General features: G+C 42.0%; 1 protein-coding gene across 2 annotated transcripts; it reads right to left on the bottom strand.

Moving 5' to 3' along the window:
* Positions 1–6,407: 6,407 nt before the first annotated feature.
* COX5A (cytochrome c oxidase subunit 5A) lies at positions 6,408–17,389 on the bottom strand. Of its 2 annotated transcripts, XM_082849476.1 has the most exons (6): positions 17,209–17,389; positions 15,749–15,889; positions 12,853–12,969; positions 10,974–11,095; positions 9,234–9,356; positions 6,408–6,588 (listed from the first exon to the last, which is right to left on the bottom strand). In XM_082849476.1, the coding sequence occupies exons 1-5, from the start codon at positions 17,312–17,314 to the stop codon at positions 9,243–9,245; spliced, it is 600 nt and encodes a 199-aa protein (XP_082705602.1). In that variant the 5' UTR covers positions 17,315–17,389; the 3' UTR covers positions 6,408–6,588; positions 9,234–9,242. The 2 variants fall into 2 exon arrangements, with proteins under 2 accessions (XP_082705602.1, XP_082705603.1); XM_082849477.1 differs by lacking the exon at positions 15,749–15,889 and having other exon boundaries at positions 6,412–6,588.
* Between the last annotated feature and the right edge of the window lie 5,915 nt (positions 17,390–23,304).

Here is a 23,304-nt window from a genome sequence, read left to right on the forward strand (position 1 = left end):
CGTCACTACCTGTCTTACAGTGATAAACAAGGACAAAATAGTACTTGGAAAGAAGAGTAAAAGTGCGCTGTGTTTGGGACTTCCCTAGTGGTGCAGTGGTTAAGACTCCACGCTCCCAATGCAAGGGACCCGGGTTCCATCCCTAGTCAGGGAACTAGATCCCCCATGCATGCCAGGCAACTAAAGATCCCACGGGCAGCAACGACGATCGGGCGCAGCCAAATAAATAATAACTAAATATTAAGAAAGTGTGCTGTGTTTGTGTGCGTCGGGGCATGGAGCTGTCATGGCTCTTGACGTTTCTGGACCCCAAGGGATATGCTTGTGGCTGGCTGGAAAGTAGCTCCAGATCCTTGTAGTAATTGCCAAATCTCACAAGGCTGTCCCAAGGTGAATTTATTAGCTTCCACAGGGTAGGTCAACAGTGTGCAACTTATGAACCCCCAGGGCCACCCAGAGAGTTGAGCAGGAGTATGCCGCAGACAGGATAAGAGGAAAGGACTAAATTTTTTGAAAAATCAGAAGCGCAAAGGAATGCTAACTATTTGGGTAGATTCCACCGCTGTTTTTGACCTCCAGACAGCAATTTCATGTGGCTCAACTTAATAGTTAATCCTCCTGCCCTCCCAATGAAGCACTGTTACTCCCACTAAGCAAATGAGGCTTAGATTTGGTCAAATTCACCAGTTAAGTGGTAAACCTGGAATTTGTTATTTATTATGTTTTTATATATTTTATTAATTTTTTTATACAGCAGGTTCTTATTAGTTATCCATTTTATACATATTAGTGTATATGTCAATCCCAATCTCCCAATTCATCACAACTGCATCTATTGAGATGATCATACAGTTTTCATCCTTTTATTTTGTTAATGTGATGTTCATTAAGTCCCCTACATACAACCAAGTTCTGTTCTGAGAACGCGTTTGTAAGTCCAACAAAGTTAGCCTAGGTAGCCAACTAACACAATTGGCTATATAGTACTGTACTGTAATAGGTTTATAGTATTTTTCACGCAAATAATACATAAAAAACAAACACAAATATAAAGAAAACATTTTAAATCTTACAAGTAAGTACCTTGAAAAGTATGCCGGACACGTGAACTAACTCAAGTGATTGGACATACGAACACACGTTCGCACCTTTGAAAGTTCACAACTTGAAGGTTCATATGTAGGGGACTTACTGTATCATGTTGATTTAATTTGTGGCTATTGAACCATCCTTGCATTCCTGGAATAAATTCCACTTGATAATGTTGTATGATACTTTAAATATATTGTTGAATTCTGTTTCCTACTATTTTGTTGAGGGTCTTTGCATCTGTGTTCATCAGGGGTGAATTTTTTATCCTGCTACTTCTTTCTGAGGTTCTCTTTTCCCATCTCACCAGGTTTCAGATTTTACCTTTTGACTTTTCCTATTACTGGTAGAGCACAGATAACTGACAAATGGAGCCTATGAATCTGCGGGTCTTTCTGGGTTTCCAGGTCACCAGCCCCACCTTAATCCCCACATTAATTCATGTCATCTCCCTCTAGGGAAGAGATATTTCCCGATCCTCATATGGTACTGTCATACCTACTTCACATATATATAAGGAAAGTGACAGTCACAGGGATTGATTTGCCGAAGGCCACAAAGTTGTATAGGTAAGAGTTGAATCCTTATCTGCCTCAAAGGCCTGACCTCTTTTTATACCAGTCAGGTGTATGTCTTTAATGTTATGGACTGAATTGTGCCCCCACCCACCCAAATTCATATGTTGAAGCCCTAATCCCCAATGTGCCTTTATTCAGAGCTAAAGCCTTTAAGGGGGTGATTAAGGTTAAATGAGGTGGTAAGGGTGGAGCTGTAATCCAATAGGATTGGTGTCCTTTTAAGAAAAGAGACACCAGGGAATTCCCTGGCAGTCCAGTGGTTAGGACTCTGCACTTCCACTGAAGGGGACACGGTTCAATCCCTGGTCGGGGAACTACGATCCTGCATGCCATGCAGTGTGGCCAAAAAAAAAAAAAAAAAAAAGACACCAAAGATGTGTGCACACAGAGAAAAAGGCCTTGTGAGGACACAGAGAAGGCAGCTCTCTGCAAGCAAGGCAGACAGTCTTATCAGAAACCAACCCTGCTGGCACCTTGATCTTGGACTTCCAGCCTCCAGAATTGTGAGAAATAAATTTGTTTTTTGTGTGTGTTTTTTTTTCTTTTTTTTGGCCGCACAGCTTGCAGGATCTCAGTTTCCCAACCAGGGATGGAACCTGGGCCACGGCAGTGAAAGTGCCAAATCCTAACCACTAGACCATCAGGGAACTCCTACATTTCTGTTCTTTAAGCCTGTGGTATTGTTATGGCAGCCCTAGTACACTAATACAAATGCATTCTCCAAATTTTCAGAATTTACTTCCAGAGCTTAATACTTGCTCTAACATGATACTTTTAGAATTAAAATGCTGGGCAGAAAGCTAATCATAAATAAAAGCATGACCACAGCTGTGGTGAGCCAAGGCTACCACAGAATCACGTCACTTTTTTTAACATCTTTATTGGAGTATAATTGCTTTACAATGGTGTGTTAGTTTCTGCTGTGTAACAAAGTGAATCAGCTATACACATACATACATCCTCATTATCTCCTCCCTCTTGCGTCTCCCTCCCACCCTCCCTACCCACCCCACCCCTCTAGGTGGTCACAAAGCACCAAGCTGATCTCCCTGTGCTATGTGGCTGCTTCCCACTAGCTCTCTATTTTACATTTGTTGGTATAGATAAGTCCATGCCACTCTCTCATTTTGTCCCAGCTTACCCTCCTCCCTCCCACCTTTCTTTGTTTTGAACAAACCTCCCCAACGTAGGAAAATTATGCAAAATTGGGCCAAATGAACTTGCCTTTGCAAAACATGGAAGATGGACTCCACGTGCTGCTAAGGACAAGCGCCCTGGCATCTGTACAAACAGGAGAAACTGCATTGGCAGCTAGCAAAGCTTAGGAAAGAATGGCTAGGCTTAAACCATTTTCCTAAGCACCATGATTATAAAAATGATTATAATGAATAAGACCTAATCTTATTAATCTTTCATTCTCATTATAAGCCTGCAAAGTAGCTCCCATTTTCAGATCATAAAACAGAAGCACAGGAAGGTTGGCTAACTTATCCATAGTCATATAACTGCTATATAGAATGGGATTTGAACATAGGTCTAAATACAAACCATTTTCTCACCCTATTTCTACATTGTGTTGCCTTCTGTTGGTTGATGGGTAAATGTAAAAAAAAAAAAAAAAAATGCTGGACATACTCACATCATGTCCCTCTTGAGGCGATATAATTGGAATTTCACATCATCTGTGTAGTACTGTAGTACCCCCTTACCCATGCAGGATACATTCCAGGACCCCCAGTGGATGCCTGAAACTGGGGATAGTACAGAACGAACCCTGTAAAGACTATGTTTTTTCCTATACATACCTATGATAAAGTTTAATTTATAAATTAGGCACAGTAAGAGATTAACAATAACTAATAAAAATGTAGTGTAATAAAAGTTATGTGAATGTGGTCTCTCTCTCTCCCTCAGAATATTTTATTGTACGAATTTAATGTCTTTCCATCTTAACTAAGCGCTTATCTCACTGTGGCTATAACTTTTGCAGTTCAAGGTTCAACAGCAAAACTAGCACAAATATTTTTCCTTCTTCACGATAAAACAGACTGGAGTTGTTCTTAGACCTTAGCACCCTCAGCATAGGACTTTTTTTTCTTTCCTTATTAAGTCAAGAACTTTCACCTTTTCACTTAAAGGAAGCACTTTCCAGGTTCTCTTTAGCATATGCAAATTGCCAGCATTACTACTCTTGCACTTTGGGGATATTATTAAGTAAAGTTATTTGAACACAAGCACTGTGATATCATGATAGTCAACCTGATAACTAAGACAGCTACTAAGTGACTAATGGGATGTATGGGATGGAGAGGGAAAGCGAAAGATTTCATTATGCTACTCAGAACGGTGCTCAATTTAAAACATGTTTATTTCTGGAATTTTCCATTTAATATTTTTGTACCTCAGTTTACTATGGGTAACAAATTGCAGAAAGCAAAACTGCAGATAAGGGAAGGGACTACTATATCCTTGCCAGAAACATTTAACTGGATTTTAATATGCGGAAACAATCAGGAAGATGCAGATGTAGGACATTCTACACCACTGGCCTGGCCTCTTCAGAAAAATCAATTGTATATATTTTATGCCAAACTTCTTGAAGCATGTTAATGGTACTGTGGTTATTTAGGAGGAAAAGGCCTCTCTCTTAAACGTTGCTTAAGTATTTAGGGGTAGGGGCTTCCCTGGTGGCACAATGGTTAAGAATCCGCCTGCCAATGCAGGGGACACGGGTTTGAGCCCTGGTCCGGGAAGATCCCACGTGCTGTGGAGCAACTAAGTTCGTGTGCCGCAACTACTGAGCCTGTGCTCTAGGGCCCATGAGCCACAACTACTGAGCCCACGTGCCACAATTACTGAAGCCCACATGCCTAGAGCCCGTGCTCTGCAACAAGAGAAGCCACCACAATGAGAAGCCTGCGCACTCCAACGAAGAGTAGCCCCCGCTCGCCACAACTACAGAAAAGCCCAAGTGCAGCAACGAAGACCTGACACAGACAAAAATCAATCAATAAAATAAATTTATTTAAAAAAAAGTATTTAAGGGGCTTCCCTGGTGGCGCAGTGGCTGAGAGTCCGCCTGCCGATGCAGGGGACACGGGTTCGTGCCCTGGTCTGGGAGGATCCCACATGCCGCGGAACGGCTGGGCCCGTGAGCCATGGCCGCTGAGCCTGCGCGTCCAGAGCCTGTGCTCCGCAACGGGAGAGGCCACAACAGTTAGAGGCCTGCGTACCGCAAAAAAAAAAAAAAAAAAAAAAAAAAAGCATTTAACGGGTAAAGTGTCACGTCTGGAACTCATTTTCAACTGATTGAGGAAAAAAAGTGTGTGTATATACTAGAACGAAACAAATGTAGCAAATCATTAATCGGTTTGAAATTTTTCAAAACAGAGTAGGGAAAGAAAAAGCTAGAGACCCCATTCTGTTAGGGTAGAAGCCCTACCCATCATCAAGCTATGACTGTGTTCTAGCTCTACCTAAAAGTAGACCATATTGTTAGTTTCACATCTCTACTTCTTAAAAAGGGGGAAAGGGGGACGTTTTGGTAGGGAATCAGCCTTTCATAAAAGGTCATTTGTGTTAAATCTTACCAAAACTGATTTTTTTTTCCTTTTTTTGGCCACATCACGTGGCATGCACGATCTTATTTCCCCGACCAGGAATCGAACCCATGCCCCCTGCAGTGGAAGCACGAAGTCTAAACCACTGGACCGCCAGGGAAGTCCCCGATAACTGATTTTACTAACATTTCCTTACATGGCTTTAGGAGAGAAGACATCTAAATTTCAACCTACTATTAATCCAATTCGCCTGAGGCTGCAGTCTGAACTGGCTGTATTATAAGTCACTCAAACCTAAAACCTCGTTATCCAGCAGCTGGTTTCTACTATTACGGGGCTTCTAAAGTAAGACAGGATTTGTGTATTTTATTCTCTCAAGTAAACTTGGACTTCCCTGGTGGCGCAGTGGTTAAGAATCCGCCTGCCAACGCGGGGGTCACGGGTTCGAGCCCTGGTCCAGGAAGATCCCACATGCTGCAGAGCAACTAAGCCCGTGCGCCAGAGCCCTCGAGCCACAACTACTGAGCCTGCGTGCTGCAACTACTGAAGCCCATGTGCCTAGAGCCTGCGCTCCACAGCAATAAGAAGCCTGTGCACCGCAATGAAGAGTAGTCCCGGCTGGCCGCAACTAGACAGAAAGCCTGCACGCAGCAACAAAGACCCAATGCAGCCAAAAAAAAAATAAATAAATAAAATTACTTAAAAAAAAAAACAAACCTCATTTACTCAGTTCTTTAAGCAGAAAGCCTCCAAATCTACCCCAGCAAAGTCTTCGACGTCCAAGGCTAATACTGTACTGCAAGGGAAGAACATGTAGGGAAAAAAAGAGGCACTAAGGGGCTGGCTATTATCAGCACATCCTCAAGACTATCTTAATGACCACTTTAAAACTTTATTTCACCCATTTTTGGGAAGGTACACAATTTGATCTATCCCCAAGGACATCCAATCCCCTAAGTCCAGGGTACTTGCTGGCCTGTCAGCAAGAAAATTCTATATAAATGACTTTTAATTTTTAGCTAATTTACCAGCCAGTGCACCCAAATATGTTTATGTAGCTGACTTTCATGTTGGGTGGTTTCCAGAGAATTGAAGCAGTTCTCTCAGCATATAACACGGAAACCAATGAAACCAACGACCCTATAATAGTTCTTTTTTTTTGCTTTTCAATGCAAACACATGAAACAATACCTAATTTCAGTTCAAACTCATTTCCCTTTTATTAAAGTCCAAGTTACATTACATGGTTTGGTACTCAACAAAGGAAAACTTGTTCAAATAAGGTAATATGTTTTCATCAGTATTTCCAGGTGATTGTTTACAATCAAGTAGCATTATCAATAAATCCTTAGGAAGCCCATCTGTAAGAGAAAACATGAAAAATTAGCTAGGAAATAAAGAAAAGGTAGAAATCTTACTAAAAATAACCTTTAGAGCAACAGCCCAAGAAAATCACTGTCTCTGTGTAGTCTCTTCTGCTCTTACTTAATCCTGCCTGCAATCAACACACCAGGTACTGCTTAGTTTTTTGTTGTCATACACCTGGTAATTATTGGGGTAGTCTTTTCCAATCACAAGAGTGTTGGGGAGTTGCCCTCTTAAAAAAATTTTGAGTAAAAGAGTACAGTGTTACTGCTGCTACAAAATATCCTACATAACAAAGATCTTCTGGACTTCTTGGAATAATACTTGATAAATGAAAGCCTTTCCACGTTTTACAAAGATGTGCTATCTGGCTTCAGGGAGGAGGAGGAGGTGGTAGTGGCATAGGGGTGGACAAAGATAAAATTAAGACTCTTGCTCCAAAGCAAGCTGTGAAAAGAGACCTCAAAATTGGATTACAAAACCTCAGGCAGGGCTTCCCTGGTGGCGCTGTGGTTGAGTCTGCCTACCGATGCAGGGGACATGGGTTCGAGCCCTGGTCTGGGAAGATCCCACATGCCGCGGAGCAACTAAGCCCGTGAGCCACAACTACTGAGCCTGCGCGTCTGGAGCCTGTGCTCCGCAACAAGAGAGGGCGCGATAGTGAGAGGCCCGCGCACCGCGATGAAGAGTGGACCCCGCTTGCTACAGCTAGAGAAAGCCCTCGCACAGAAACGAAGACCCAACACAGCCAAAAATTAATTAATTAATTAAAAAAAAAAAAAAGCTCCTTTAAAAAAACAAAAACAAAACCTCAGGCATTTTCTGCTCACTTTGTCAGCAGGAAGATTGAATATAGGGATTCTTTTTGAGTTCTAAGATTTTTTAAAAATTTAATTTAATTTAATTTATTTATTTATTGGCTGCGTTGGGCCTTTGTTTTTTTTTGTTAGATTCCATATATGTGTGTTAGCATACGGTATTTATTTTTCTCTTTCTGACTTACTTCACTCTGTGTGACAGACTCTCGGTCCATCCACCTCACTACAAATAATTCAATTTCGTTTCTTTTTATGGCTGAGTAATACTTCATTGTATACAGGTGCCACATCTTCATCCATTTGCGTTGGGTCTTTGTTGCTGTGCATGGGCTTTCTCTAGCTGCAGCGAGCAGGGGCCACTCTTCATTATGGTGCAGACTTCTCTCTGCGGTGGCGTCCCTTGTTGCAGAGCATGGGCTCTAGGTGAGCGGGCTTCAGTAGTTGTGGCTCGCGGGCTCTAGAGCGCAGGTTCATTAGTTGTGGTGCACGGGCTTAGTTGCTCCACGGCATGTGGGATCTTCCCGAACCAGGGCTCAAACCCATGTCCCCTGCATTGGCAGGTGGATTCTTAATCAGTGCGCCACCAGGGAAGCCCTGATTTTTAAATGTTTATTAGGTGTGAAATTAGATGTTGATTAATGGTATCCTAACCTGGCTCTTTATCTTGCGAGGAGTCTGATACTAGCTCTTTAAATAATTTGGGGTCCACTTTTATTAAAACTTTTATAAGATAGTTTAGTTCCATCTTTTAAAAATAAGCTTCTTCTTACTCTTAGGAAGCAAACCCTCTACTTAAGCCTCATCATTTACCTCTGAGAAGTAAGAGTAAGGCCTTAGTAAATGCCTCAGCACTGCAATGCAAAGGATGTGTGGCACAGTAAAAGCAATGGACTCTGGAGCCAGACTGCCTGGGTTTAAATGTGGGTTCCTCTACTAGTTGTATGACCTTGGACAATGTGCCTCAGTTTCCTCATCAGTAAAATAGTAAAATGGGAATAATTATAATAATAGTAAGTACCTCACAGGACTGTTTGAGGATTAAATGAGTTAATACTTATAAAGCTCAAAAAACAGTACCTGACACATAGTAAGAGTTATATACACTATGTGTGTTTGTTAAATAAAATAAATATATGACTTTTTACTTATATATTTTCTGTTTTACAAAGGATTTTCTGTGTACTGCTCACCACCCAGGCAATCCTGTGGCTCGTTTTATTACCTAATCTGTCTTTCCATAGAGGACAAGGTATCAAATAAGCTTTTATTATCAATGAATATTACTTAACTATCATATTCCAACATGGGCACACAAAAAACAGAATCATCAAATCAATAAAACCCTATTAAAAATAAACAGATGTATAAAAGCATGCATGATGAACACCTATGTAGATTACCTTTAGCTGGGGGAGGCTAAAGGGCTGGAATTAGGGAAGAGGTACAGAGAGGGCTTCAACTCTATGTGAAACATGTCATTTCTTAGGGGAGGGGGAAAACTAAAGCACACATGGCAAAAATAATAATACCTCAAAATCTGGGTGTGGTTACACTTATTCCCTATGCTATTCATTATGCTTGAAATATTTTATATAGATTTTAAAATAAGGCTTTTACTTGCCTTTACGCCAGTAAAAGAATAATTATGACAACTAGAAACAACAATTCTAGCTCCTTAAATTAATCATCATAGGTATTCTCTCAATCACTAAGCTCACAGCCTCTAAAAAGGCCACGAAAAGGTCTTACTCTGAGAATACTGAAATGCCACTCACTCACCCCTCCCTGGATTCTTTCCTGCCTTTTTCAGGTATGTAGCTTACCCATGGGGTTTATACTTTGTCAAGGCCCAGTTCCTCTGGAGTGGAGATTCCCAGTTCATTTAAAGTTGGTCTAAGTTCCTGGATGACATAGGGGTAGATTTCCTTATGAGGTCCTGCTTTGTCCTGATGGCAAAGAAAATAGTCACATTTAGCTCTGAAAAGCTGTCTCTATTAACAAAATGAACTTGAAAATGCTTTTAATCACATATGCAGAGGCTAGTAGCAGAGAATACAAGTCACCTACTTTTAAGTTAACATATCTGTTCAAAAAAGACAGCAACTTGGGACTTCTCTGGTGGTGCAGTGGTTAAGAATCCGCCTGCTAATGCAGGGGACACATGGGTTTGAGCCCTGGTCCAGGAAGATCCCACATGCTGTGGAGCAACTAAGCCCGTGTGCCACAACTACTGAGCCTGCACTCTAGAGCCCGCGAGTCACAACTACTGAGCCCACGCGCCACAACTACTGAAGCCCGCGCGCCTAGAGCCTGTGCTCTGCAACAATAGAAGCCACTGCAACGAGAAGCCCGCGCACCTCGACGAAGAGTAGCCCCCACTCGCTGCAACTAGAGAAAGCCCGCGTGCAGCAACGAAGACCCGACGCAGCCAAAAATAAAAAACAAAACAAAGGTAGGTTTTTAAGACACCTGGAGACTAACTAAGACAACTGGTCTAAACCCAAGGGAAAAAAACATTTTAAAGCCTTGAGTTACTGGAAAAGAAGGTGGTGATGACAGAATTTCGTGAAGGCAATTAAACATGCCTAGCAGGCAACAGTAATAATTAAATTATCACAGAAAAAAGTTTTTTGATTTGCCTCAATTTGAGACCCTAACTGAATTAACTACTGGTGCTGAATGGATTGATAGCCTACAGAACCCTTAATTATCTTACCCATTTTAGATAAAGTAATATCATACTTTCCCTCTTAACAGACCTTGAATTTCTTTCTTATAGAACACAATGTCTTTTCACGGAGAGCAACACTTAGAGGATACTTATTTCCAAGGCAAGAGAGTTTTGATGAATACTCGCCATAACATATAATCACACCTATATTGTCATAATATTTGTTCCTCAGGGACAAATATTAAAAAAGTCAAATGAACTAAGACAATGCCAAGCTATTACTCTTCTGTCTTTAACAAACTCTAGGTCCCTTAGCTGTTTGCTAAATTATAAAATTCTTATTTAAAATTCCATGCATTAACTTGTTCATTACAGAAAAATTAGAAACTATAATCAAGTAAGAGGGAGGAGAATAAGTATATATCCTCTTACATTTTGATCATTCTCTCTATACTTTTTAATAAAATGGGGTCATACACTGCAAAAATTATTTCATAATTTCCCTCAGTTAATATACTATGAATATCTTTAATGTTAAACACATTTCTACAACATGAATAATAACCTCTTCTGGGAAGTCCCACCTTAAGAAAACACTAGCAACATTGAATTTCATATCACAAACAGCACAAAGATAAACTGTACACTCTTAATTATTTCCTTAAGGTAAATTCTCATATGGGATTGCTGAACAAATGGGTATCAAGCATAATTTTTAAGTCTCTGAATAAATTCTACCAAACCACCCTCCAAAAAGACTGTAACCGCAATGTACATTCCCTCTAGCTATATAAGAACTAATTTTAGGTATTTTAACAAACTCAGAAACACAGAATATGCTAATACCTAATCAACAGTCCACCTACTTCCAAAACATTGTTATTTTACTGACCTTAACAACCTCTAGGATGCGGACTGCACTAGCAAAATCATTTAAGCGTCTGCATGCCCGCAAAGCAGCATCAATGATTTTGGGTTCTGGAACCAGATCATAGCCAACAAGGGTGTTCATCCCTGTCAAATTAAAAAGAGGGGTCATATCAACCTGGTATATCCTCACTTAAACTATGAGTTAGTTATCTGTATTTTTATTGAACCATAAACATGTGATCTTGTCTGTTTGAGCCTCTATTCTCTTATCTCTAAAATGAGATAACTGGGAATTCCCAGACTAGGGAGGACTGGTTAGGACTCAGCGGGTCCACTGCCAGGGTCCTGGGTTCGATCCCTGGTCAGGGAACTAAGATCCTGTAAGCTGCATGGTGCAGCCAAAAATAAAATATATTCTAGATAATGAGATCACAGTGGATCTTCCACAGTGAGTTAGTGAAAAGAACTATGCAGCAGCATGCAGACGGAAGGAAAAAATCCTCAAGAGTTTTCTTTAATGCAAACCCTGTTTTCAAAAGTAGCTGGTTTCTTTTCAAACAAGAGGGCCATTTTCAACTTATATCTTTAACTCTTAGTATGATGTATGTACTTTGATTGCTTTAAAATAGATCTGATTGGAAAATAATCTAAAAACCACCACAGAAATGCTTAAGGAGAGGTAATGAAGCCCAAATGAGGACATTAAGGAGATACAGAGAGCCATTAGCACACAATCAAAAACATTCAACCAGAAAATGACTGGGCATGATTCCTTTTGGCTCAGCACAAAATGATACATCATAAAATTTAAGATTCTCTTAATGGGAATGCAGAACTGCTGTTCTTTTTATTACTTCTACTCAAGATTATCCAATAAGAATTTCCCCAGCTGCAGCAAAATGGTGTCATTACATTCCTGCAGAAAAGTATGAAGCACTTCGGTTTCTTGCTTTTATTTATTTAAAAATATTTAAACAAAGGACACCAGTGACTGCAATGCTAGAATATAGTCATAGAGAATGAACTCTTGGTCTGAGATAAACTTCTTACACTTAGAATTAGTTACCTACCAGTCACTAGCCTGGTTATTATTAATGCTACTTACTTATGTTAAATGTGTACTTACAAATTTAGGATAAACAAGTTCTAGCTTATTCAGATCAGACTCTTATTCAGGGCAAGACAAATCATAACTGAGAATAAAAATAACAAAAATCCCAAACTATTACCAAGAGAGGAAGAGAACCAAATGACTACTTGCGTAAATTATCTAAAAATTACACAACTGTTAAATCTTGCTCACCCCGGCCTATCATTATAGCAGTGATGATTTTGTCCCCCAGGAGACATTTTCAGTTGTCACAACTGGGGGTGTGTGAGGGTGTTGGCATCTAGTGTGTAGAAACCAAGGATGCTGCTAAATATCCTACAATGCAAAGGACAGCCCTTGCAACAAAGAACTGTCTGGCCCAAAATGTCAACTGTGCCTCCTTTAAAACCCTGCTTTACAGGAAATATTTACTCTGGAAACTATAAACTTTCCTAATTGCAAGATGCATGACAATCCCCAGTTTGCATGATACAGTTGACCCTTGAACAACATGGGTTTGAACTGTACAGGCCCACTTACACGTGGATTTTTTTCAATAAATACTACAGTGCTACATGATCCGAAGTTGGCTGAATCCATAGATGGAGAACCTTGGACACAGAACTGTGGATAAAGAGGACCAAGTGCAAAGTTATATGTGGATTTTCTATGTGGGGGTGTGTGTTGGTGTCCCTAACCCCCCAAGTTTTTCAAGGGTTAACTGTAGTTACTTTCAACAAAGTAGTGGAAGACTACATAGCAGTTCATAACTCTATACGAAAATAGACACATATGTCTATGTTCCAATTACCTTTACGCAATTCCCAAGCATCAATATCTGGCCTATTGAAGTATGTCACCCAGCGAGCATCAAACTCCTCATCTGTCTCATGTGACCCATGGGAGTAGCAGCGAATGGACTGGATAGCTATAGGGGAGAGAGAGCAAAAACTTCAATATATAGAAGTAGTACTTGACATATCTTGCCAATACATAAAGTTTTTTTCTTTTTTTGGTGTGTCTTAAAATACACATAACATAAAATTTACCATCTTAACCATTTCTAAATGTACAGTTCAGTGGTATTAAATACACTCAATGCATGAAGTTTTGACTCAGCTATGTATGTCATGGTAGGAAAATTATTCAGCAGGTCAAATGAAACAAATCTTATGTACTGAATTGAAAAAAATCTTAAAAATTAAGCACATTAAAGCAAGTAGAACAAAAAGTACTATGTGTGTACGTTCATGCTTTTATCCCACTAACGTGTAATGCTGGCATGTAATTGTTAACAGCGGTTATCTTTGAAAGGAAAAACTTTATTTCTTTATACACTTAGTTTTATGATAAGCAATTATTAATTCTTAATTTAAAATAATGTCCATTCTTGGGAATTCCCTGGCGGTCCAGTGCTTAGGACTCTGCGCTTTCACTGTCGAGGGCCTGGGTTCAATCCCTGGTCGGGGAACGAAGATCCCACAAGCCACTCGGTGTGGCCAAAAATAAAATAAAACAATGTCCATTCTAGTTCTTAAGCAAATTTATAAGATACACTTTCTTGATAAATTAAAAAAAAAACTTATGCTCTCTATTAAATTATATCCCAAAATAAATTATACATCCTGACAAAGCAATGGTAATTTAAAAATTGTTTTATCAAACTACAGCCCCTTCCTTGAAAATTCTAATTAAAAAAGTGACTTACACCCAATGGAAAAAAGTTTTACTAGATTTCTAAGAAGTGAGATTTATTAATATAACACTATCAAGAAAATAGGAAACACTTAGTATTCTGCTCTCAATCAATATACCCTTTCTAGTACCATATGAAAAGCCTTCCCATTTTTAGTTTCTGCCTATCAAATGGACAGTGAATTGGGAGTTAAGAAATCTGAATTCTATCTAAACAGCCTCTGAATGGAGCAGGAGGTGGGAAAAGGCATTTTTACCTTTGGGTTTTAGGAGGCAGCCGAGCCTAGTGGTCAGATGCTTCTAGGCTCTTCACTCTCCCACTGTTTGGCCCTGGTAAAATTAACTCAAGTTTTATATTCCTTATGTATAAAATGAGGATACTACTACCTTAGCAGAGTATGATGATTAAAAATGAAAGCAAGCTAACACTTTGCCCAGGGTTTAGTACTTTGTATGTAGGTACTCAATGAATGGTAGCTTTAAATTAATCCTTATCTAGAAATGTCTTAATTGATCTTCTATTTATGGAAATTCTAATTTATAGAAATAAAACATTCTTCAAATTGCATTTCTTGTTATACGAATTAGACAAGCTTGGTATAATTTCTAGTTATTTTTAAAGGCTTAACATACCAAAAATAACGCTTTAGCCCACTGTTACCAAAATTTGTAAACTACTTTTTTTAAAAACTAAACTTATTCCTAGCAGAATAAAGTGTAAGTATATAATCGAAGTATAAACTGTTTACCAGTTCCTTATCAAGTTAAATACACACCTACCATACCCAGTAATTCCACTTCTAAGTATTTACCCAAGAAAAATGAAGCATATAATTCTCTCCAACCACCCAGAAAAGCATTTCATGATAACAAATTTCTTTTGCTCACTGCTGGGCATGGGCATGGATTTCACTGGATGACCGCGGCTTTGTTTTGTTTTCTAACTATGAAAAAGATGGCTAGCAACTACAAATCCTAGACAGGGAGATCAATGGATCACCTTCGACAATTTGTTCACTTTCCTTCTGAGAGTCCCAAATTACAAACTGGTTGTATTCAAAAACAAAAAACAAAAACCCTGTATGAAACAAGTATTTAGAATACCAAGCAAGCACTGGGAACACACATAGCTTCCAGGTTGGGAAAAACATACTCTCCCACGTGGTTTAAATTATATTCTTAATTCTAGTAATGGGCAGAGCAGGATCTATTCTTGTAGTTATTATGAACATGCTTAACATTTTGATTTTTAGGTAAACTATATAGGCATCTTTTCCCTCCCCCACACCACCCCTACTTAAGTACAGCATTTCCACCTAGTTTTGAGGCTTGTATGGTAAATTATTTTGGAAAACAATTACTCAGTGCTTTCATATAAACTAAAGATTCCAGAGTAGGGAAAAGGAAGCAACTGTAAAAAATTGGGACATTTCTAGGGCTACAATCTAAAAATCTATTTCTAACACTGCTTTCTGGCATTCAGTTAAGCAATCTTTTTTTAAAAAAGGGTTAACAATATATTTAGAAAAATTAAGGGGCTCATTAATCCCCTTCAATAACTAATCAGCTCAGACAAGGCTCAGAGAATGGACATTTTGGTGGTGGTGATTCTAGGAATAATGGAAAGAAGTGAATAATGTAGAGGGTACATGAACAAGCTCAAAGGCAGGGTTGCAGAGGTGTAAGGCTTAAGAGCAGTCATGAACCTTGGGGTCCAAAGGCTGGAAATCTATAAATGTGGGAGTGGTGCAGAAAAGGTTGGAAGGTAATAAAAAGTGCTACTTAAATTTAGCTCTGCACCAAGAAAGGAAAAGCGGAAACTCCTCCCACCTTTTCAGAACTATCAGGGTAAGGACAGGTGCCAGGATTGTGTAACTTTTAACGGTTGACTAGAGAATCTAACCATTATTCAAAACATTTAATTATGTAACTCAGCAGTTATTGGAAAACAATTCTGTTACAAGTTGGAGACTTCTCCTGGGACCAAATATGGAATTTGGGTTGCTACTTACCTACAGCAAACTTGAGGCCCCTCAGGTAACCCCTCCAGAGCTCTTTCACTTGACCTTGGATAGCCTCATCCAAGAATCTTAGTCCTTTCTGACTTTTAATTGCATAAAACCTCTTCATCTCATATTGATAACAAACCTCACCTATAATATGCAAAAATGAAATGCACTATAAAAAAGCAAATATGTATTAAGCATTTGTGCCAGGAAAGGTGCTAAGGGTTACATTATCTCAGTTAAACCTCACAACTACTAAATATTATCCCAATTTTACAGATGAGACAACTGAGTCTTAAGGTTTAATTAATAAGTCCTTGGTCACACAGCTAGAAAGTAGCTGACACAAATGTAACCAAGACTGCCTCCTTGTGGCAAATATTTAGGTTTACAGGACAACACCTAAAATAAAGCTTTTTATGAATTATACTAAAGAGGGTGACTAGAGTGCCTAGAAGATAAATCACTATGTCCAAACTTACTAAGAGTTTGAGTTCACATGTTTAAATATGCATGCTTAGGGGCCAATTTCATAATGTCGCATATACTACCATCATGGACCAAAATCAAAGTGCAGTTACAATAATTAGAAGTTCCGTGCTGGACACAAAGTTTCCCGGAACACATATAAGGGGAAGGCAAAATAAGAGACAGCAATCAGCAGACCATTTCATACTCCAACAATCAGGCTTCTAACCGGAAGCCAAAAATAACGCTTCCCCATGTTTGTAGAAGCCAGTATTCCTGGGTCTGTGGTACCCAATTTTCGAAAGAGTAATATTCTTATCATAAGACCTATCAACAGTCAGGCTTTCTTCCAGACCTCAGGAAACAACCACACACGTCGATCTATCGTAAAAATGGAAGAATCAGAACGTGGCACAGCAGTCTCTAAAAAGAACAGAATGGTCTGAGAAAGTGACACACAAAACGCTAACCGAGAAATGTCGGAAAAAACGGCTATACTGCGTTCCACACGGAAGTATAACGCATTCTCGGAAGACGCTGGGGGCGGCGGTGCCGGGGTCCCCGGAGGGACCACCCCCCCCCGCCCCTACCCTGAGCTCAATGTCACCTTCGCCGAAGCGCTGCAGGCCGGCGGTGGCCACTCCCAGTCAGGTGGCCGCGGGGTCAGCGCCGGGGCAAGGTCACGGCCCGGGGACCGAAGGGGTTCGGTGGGCGCTGGAGGTGCGCTGTGCCCCCTCCTTGGCGCCCACAGCAGGTCCACACTTGACCCGTCCGCGGTGCCCGCACCAGGAAGTCACGCCGAGGGAGGCACCGAGGGCGCGCCCTCGAGTCCTCCAAAACTCGAGGCGGCGGAGAGAACGGCCAGCGGTCACCAGGTTCGGCCGCCGGCCCGCAGGGCAAGAGCTAGGCCTCTGGGCGAGCCTGCCCTCGCGTGGCAGCGGGGGCCCAGGTCACCGCAAGGACACGCGGGCGCGGACAGTGGCAGGCGGGGGCCTTACCGGCGGCGGGGCCGGGGGCCGGAGTGGGGTGCAGGAGGCCTCGAGGGCTGGTCCGGGCGACTGCGGCTGCTGCTACCGAGCAGCGGCGGACAGCGGCGCCTAGCATGACGGTGATGGCGGCGCGCAGAATAAGGCTGAGGAGAAGCCGGGTGTGAGCTCAAGACCGCTCGCGAGCTCGTGGGGGCCGGACTCACGCACCGACGCACGGCGGGCGGAGCGTGAGGGCCCGCCCACTGCGGCGTTCGCGCCTTGGCGGAAGGGGGAACCACGCGGCCTCGGGCGGGCTACGGCGGCGCGCTCAGGACAATTATTTCGGCCCCGCTCTCCGCCGACTCGCTGGTCCCGTGGACTGCAGCGGCGATCGTGGAGCTAGGATGGAAGGAAGAAGGCGAAGAGCCGTCAGTGGACCGTAGCGTGGTTCAAATCTGGCTCGGGAGGCGACTCTAGCACCTCAACATGGGAACAATAACAGTAACAACGACAAATTATTATAAAAATACCTTCTTTGCTTTACCCCCCTGTTTGAGCCTAAAATAAGAGAACGAGTGGGACAGAACGACTGCTTACCTATAAGGGACCCTATTAGTAACTATTCTTATACCACAAACCCGCAAGCATTCAAAAAATGAGTCCAACCACTTGACGTTACAGAGAAAGAAACGGGCTCAGAAATTAGATTCCTTGCTGGCAATCGAGGCTCTTTTCACCTAATCCCCAGTCCCAGGACTCACCTGGATATTTCTGGTGAAAGGCCCTCCCCCAGTCCCTACAGGAGGCGGTTGATTAAATTCCAAGACTCTTAACGTCTAATCTGGCTTCACTAACTGCATTCTGACCTTGAGCTCCTGGGCAGTGAGACCACATTCTCCAGGCCTGAATTATCTCGGTGCCACAAGGAGTTAATGAGACAAGTCTCATTATCTCTTGTTATCCCTCATTCTCTATCCCTGGATCTGAGGAAAGAAAAGATGGACATTCACCCTCCACTTCCTGACTCTAGGCCCTGTCTCCAGGGTGTCAGTATTGGCCCTTCTCTGTTTCCTACCTAGCAGTGCTTTAGGGGGTATGAACCTGGCTGGGAAAATGATAAAAAAGCTTTTTTTCAAAGCACCTGTCCTCAACTTCGCCCACCAACCTAACGAAAGGACACCTGGGGAAGGTTTCGCCTCTTTGATTTCAATTAATATTCATCAAATCTCCAAGAGCTGGAAGCTCAGGATGAGGTCAGGACTCCCATAATTAAGAAAGCACTGGGAAAAGAATCTAGAAAGAAGTGGGTATATGTATATGTGTAACTGATTCACTTTGCTGTGCAGCAGAAGCTAACACAACACTGTAAATCAACTGTACTCCAATAAGAATTAAAAAAACAAAACAAAAAACTATAAAAACTTGAAAAAGAAAAAAAGAAAGCACTGGGCTGGGAGTTCCGTAGCAGTCCAGTGGTTAGGACCCGGCGCTTTCACTGCCATGGCCTGGGTTCAGTCCCTGGTGGGGGAACTAAGATCCCTGAAGCCTTGCGCAGCCAAAAAAACAAAACAAAACAAAAAACCCACTGAGGTATATGGCAACTGAATCCCAACTGGTCTCTGCTGTCAGTCTCTCCACTTGGCCTACAGGACCTTAGATTGGCTACAGGAGTGTTGCGTGTTTTTGTTGTTGTTGTTTTCAGAAACAATTATGACCATAATTTATTATGTGCCACTGCATGCTACAAACTATTTATTATCCCATCTAAGCCTTATAACATTGTTGTGAGACAAGTATTTATCCCTATTTTATGGATGAAGAAATAGACTCAGAGGACATTGCCCAAGAATCACACAGCTGATAAACAGTAGTGCTTAGTTAGATTTGCGGCCAGTTTTGTCTGACTCCAGAAATTTTCTTTCCCCACCACCCATAAAGGTAGGCTTTGCTGGCTTCCCAGCAAATTCTGAATCCCCTGCTACTTTGAGGGCAGTTCTAAGCCCTCATCACCTGTTTTAGGTTTTTTTTTGTTGCTGCATACCAATTTACCACAAACTAAGCAGCTTAAAACAATATCCATTTATTATTTCCCAGTTTCTGTAGGTCAGTTATGCCTTCATAGCATAACTGGTTTTCTACTCAGGGTCTTCTGACAAGACTGAAATCAAGATGTCAGCCAGGACTGTAGTCTCATCTGGAGCTCAGAGTCCTCTTCCAAGCTTGTTTAGGTTGTTGGCAGAATTCAGTTCCTTACAGTGGTTGGACTGAGTCCCCATTTTTTTCTTGCTGTCAGCCAAGGATCACCCTCAGCTCCTAGAGTCCACCCTCAGGGCCTTACCACATGGACCCTCCATAGACCCTCTCACAATACCACCACTTATTTCTTCAAACCAGCAGGAGAGTATCTCTGACACTTCACCCTCCTTTAAAGACCTCATCTAATCAGGTCAGGCACATCCAGCATTATCTCTCTTTTGATTAATTCAAAGTAAATGGATTACTGGGTCCCTGTGCCGCAACTACTGAAGCCTGTGCACCTAGAGCCCGTGAGCTACAACTACTGAAGCCTGTGTTCCTAGAGCCTGTGCTTTCTCTAGTTGCGGCAAGCGGGGGTTACTCTTCGTTGCTGTGAGCGGGCTTCTCATTGCGGTGGCTTCTCTCGTTGTGGAGCACGGGCTCTAGGCGCGCGGGCTTCAGTAGTTGTGGCACGCAGACTCAGTAGTTGTGGCTCACGGGCTCTAGAGCTCAGGCTCAGTAGTTGTGGCACACGGGCTTAGTTGCTCTGAGGCATGTGGGATCTTCCCGGACCAGGGCTCAAACCCGTGTCCCCTGCTTTGACAGGCGGATTCTTAACCGCTGTGTCACCAGGGAAGTCCCAATAAATTTATAAATTTATATTAAAAAAAAGAATAACGATAGAACCTACTTAATAGGTTATTGGGAAGATTATATAAGATAATGCATATAAAATACTATCTCCTGGCTGGACATAGCTCAATAAATGGAGCTCAATAAATGGAGCTCAATAAATGGTGAGTGTTGTATTCTTCTGTTGTAAATTATAGAAAGTTCTTTTCCCAAGGCATGGCAGGTTGTGGGACAAGGGACAAGGCATGGAGGTGGGGGGGGGACAAACACACCATATAGATTACCTGGGAATCAGGGAGAAAGGGTGGCAGGAGCCCTCAAAGGTGATCCTGTGGGGGGCCACCATACAGTATGGGTAGGAGAGCTCTAATGGTACTTTTTCATAATTAATTAATACTTATGTAATTTCCTAAATTATTTCTTTTATGATCAGAACATCATTAAAGGATATCATTTTTGATTGAGATATAACTCACATACCATAAAATTCATCCTTTTAAAGTGTATAATTCAGTGTTTTTTTGTATACTCACTATGTTGTATAAGCATTATCATTATCTAATTCCAGGACATTTGCATCACGCCAAAGAGAAACTCCATACCCGATGGCACTCACTCCCCATTCTCCCTACCCCACCAGCCCTAGGCAACCACTAATCTACTTTCTGTCTCTATGGATTTGCCTATGCTGTACATTTCATATAAACATGAATGTTATTTCGTCTGGTTTCTTTCACTCAGCATAATGTTTTCAGGGTTCCTCCATGTTGTAATCAGTACTTCATTCCTTTTTATGGCAGAATTATACTCCATCATATGGATATTCCACATTTTGTTTGCCCATTCATCAGTTTATGGACATTTGAGCTATTTCCACTTTTTGGCTATTATGAATAAGGCTGCTGCGAACATTTGCGGACATGTTTTTGTGTGGACACGTGTTCCATTATTTTGGATGTATATCTAGGAGTATGATATGGGTTATAAGGTAAGTCTATGTTTAACTCTTTGAGGAACTGCCAAGCTGCTCCAAAGCAGCCTATATCATTTTACATTCCTGCCAGCAATGTAGGCAGGTTCCATGTTTTCCACATCCTTATAATTTCTTTTTTTAAACAAGAAAGCTGAGTTTTTGTAGCTGTCTGAACTGAGCCCCCCAGTTTCCAATCAGGAAACAGAGCCCAGGGCAGGGGTACTTTGTGTTCTGAGTTTATTAGCTGCTCTCCTAAAGGTTTCTTCCTGTGTCCCCCAGCTCCTTGAGCCAAGAGACTCTCTTCCAGCACCAGCTGTAGGGGGCAGCTCTCAACAGTTCTTCAACAGTTGAGTTTCTCTCCATGGCTGAATGGGAAGGGAAAGAGAAGGGGATTTAGCTTTGGGTCTCTTACCAGTGGGAGTGCCGCTCCTTCTATGTATTATCTCAGGGACTAGGCAACCTTGATTAATCATCAAAATCACCTGAGGATCTAATTGAACTGCCCATTTCCAGGTCCTTCCTGGGATATTCTGATCCCATTGCTTTGGAGTTCAACCCCGGCAATCTGTATTTTTTAAATATTGAGGTATAATTAACATATAACATGCAATCTATATTTTTAACAAGTGCCCTAGGTGATTCTGATGATGAATGATTGGGAAGCCTGGTATTGTCCCCACGGCGATCTGTCCCATTTTGTAGATGAGAAAGCTGAGGCTCAGAGAAGAATTAACTTGCTCCAGATCAGAGTCAGCCTCATTTCCTGCAAAGCCTGTTCAATATGACACCAGGCTTCATATTTGCTAGCAGAAACCTGCAGAGACCCTCTGTCCATGCAAGACTGGACCTTGGCAAACACCCCATATTCCTTTTCCCTATTCCCACTGAAGGTGATGGGAATACCTATTGTATTAGTTTCTTAGGGCTGCTTTAGCAAAGTAACACAGGCTGGGTGACTTAAAACAACAGAAATGTATTCTCTCATAGTTCTGGAAGCTAGAAGTCCAAAATCAAGATGTCTGCAGGACCATGCTCTCTCTGAAGGCTCTAGGGAAGACTCCATTCTGTACCTTTTTCTTACCTTCTGTTGTTCGCTGGCGACCTTTGGCATTCCTTGTTTTGCAGCTGCATAAACTCCAATCTCTGCCTCCATCTTCACATGCCATTCTTCCCTCTACGTGTCTGTCTCTGTTTCTTCTCCTCTTTTTTTTTTTTTTTTTTTTTGCGGTACGCGGGCCTCTCACTGCTGTGGCCTCTCCCGTTGCAGAGCACAGGCTCTGGACGTGCAGGCTCAGCGGCCATGGCTCGTGGGCCCAGCCACTCCGCGGCATGTGGGATCCTGCTGGACCGGGGCACAAACCCGCGTCCCCTGCATCGGCAGGCGGACTCCCAACCACTGAGCCACCAGGGAAGCCCCCTCTTCTCCTCTTCTTATAAGGATATATTGGATTAAGGACTCGTCCTACTTCAGAATGACCTCACCTTACATATTAATTACATCTGCAAAGACCCTATTTCCAAATAAGGTCACATTAACAGGTATCAGGGGTTAAGCCTTCAAAATACCTTTCGGAAGGACACAGTTCAACTCACAGTATCTATAATAGTCAGCAGATGTCAGAATCCTCAAGTTTGATATCACCATGGTGACCCTTAGCTTCTTCAAAGAGAAGGTAAAACCCAAGGGCCCAGACGGTGGGGACAGGGGACAAGCAGTGGTGGGGAAAAGGGGAACATTGGGTCACTGTTTATGGCGCTGGACAGTTAAGGACTTTGATGTGGCACCAGAACAGTTCAGAAATCTGGTTCAGCCAGTCTTTACTCACTCAGTCAACAGCTCTCTGTGGGCTTCCTGTGTTCCAAGATCTGGGTAGGGAGCAAGGCAGGCAGGACCCATTCAATCCTGGCTTATGGTTTACTGGGGTGACTGACAACCAGAGGTTCACAATAATGAGGGCACAATTATAAACTAAGGTCTGTGTTCTGACAGGAAGAAACCTGGTGTCACCAAGGAGACCTTCCTGTGACTATATTTCCTCCTCCTTTTTCTTCAATTGCCCTTCTCTCTGGGAGACCTGTAGGTATTTCAACATCTCAGTGAAATAGAGGGGACTAGAGAGTCCCTAGTGGCTAGTATGGGTATAGCAATGATCCAAACTGCAGAACTATGGAGTAGGGGCAGGGACATGAAGGGAGCTGGTAGGGGAGATGGGTGTGGCAGGGTGGGAGTGTCTGACCCAGGTCTTCCCCTAACTGTACAGTGAACATGCCCTGGCACATTCATG

This window comes from Leucopleurus acutus (assembly GCF_964270905.1).
Source record: "Leucopleurus acutus genome assembly, chromosome: 1".
Taxonomy (NCBI): Eukaryota; Metazoa; Chordata; class Mammalia; order Artiodactyla; family Delphinidae; genus Leucopleurus; species Leucopleurus acutus.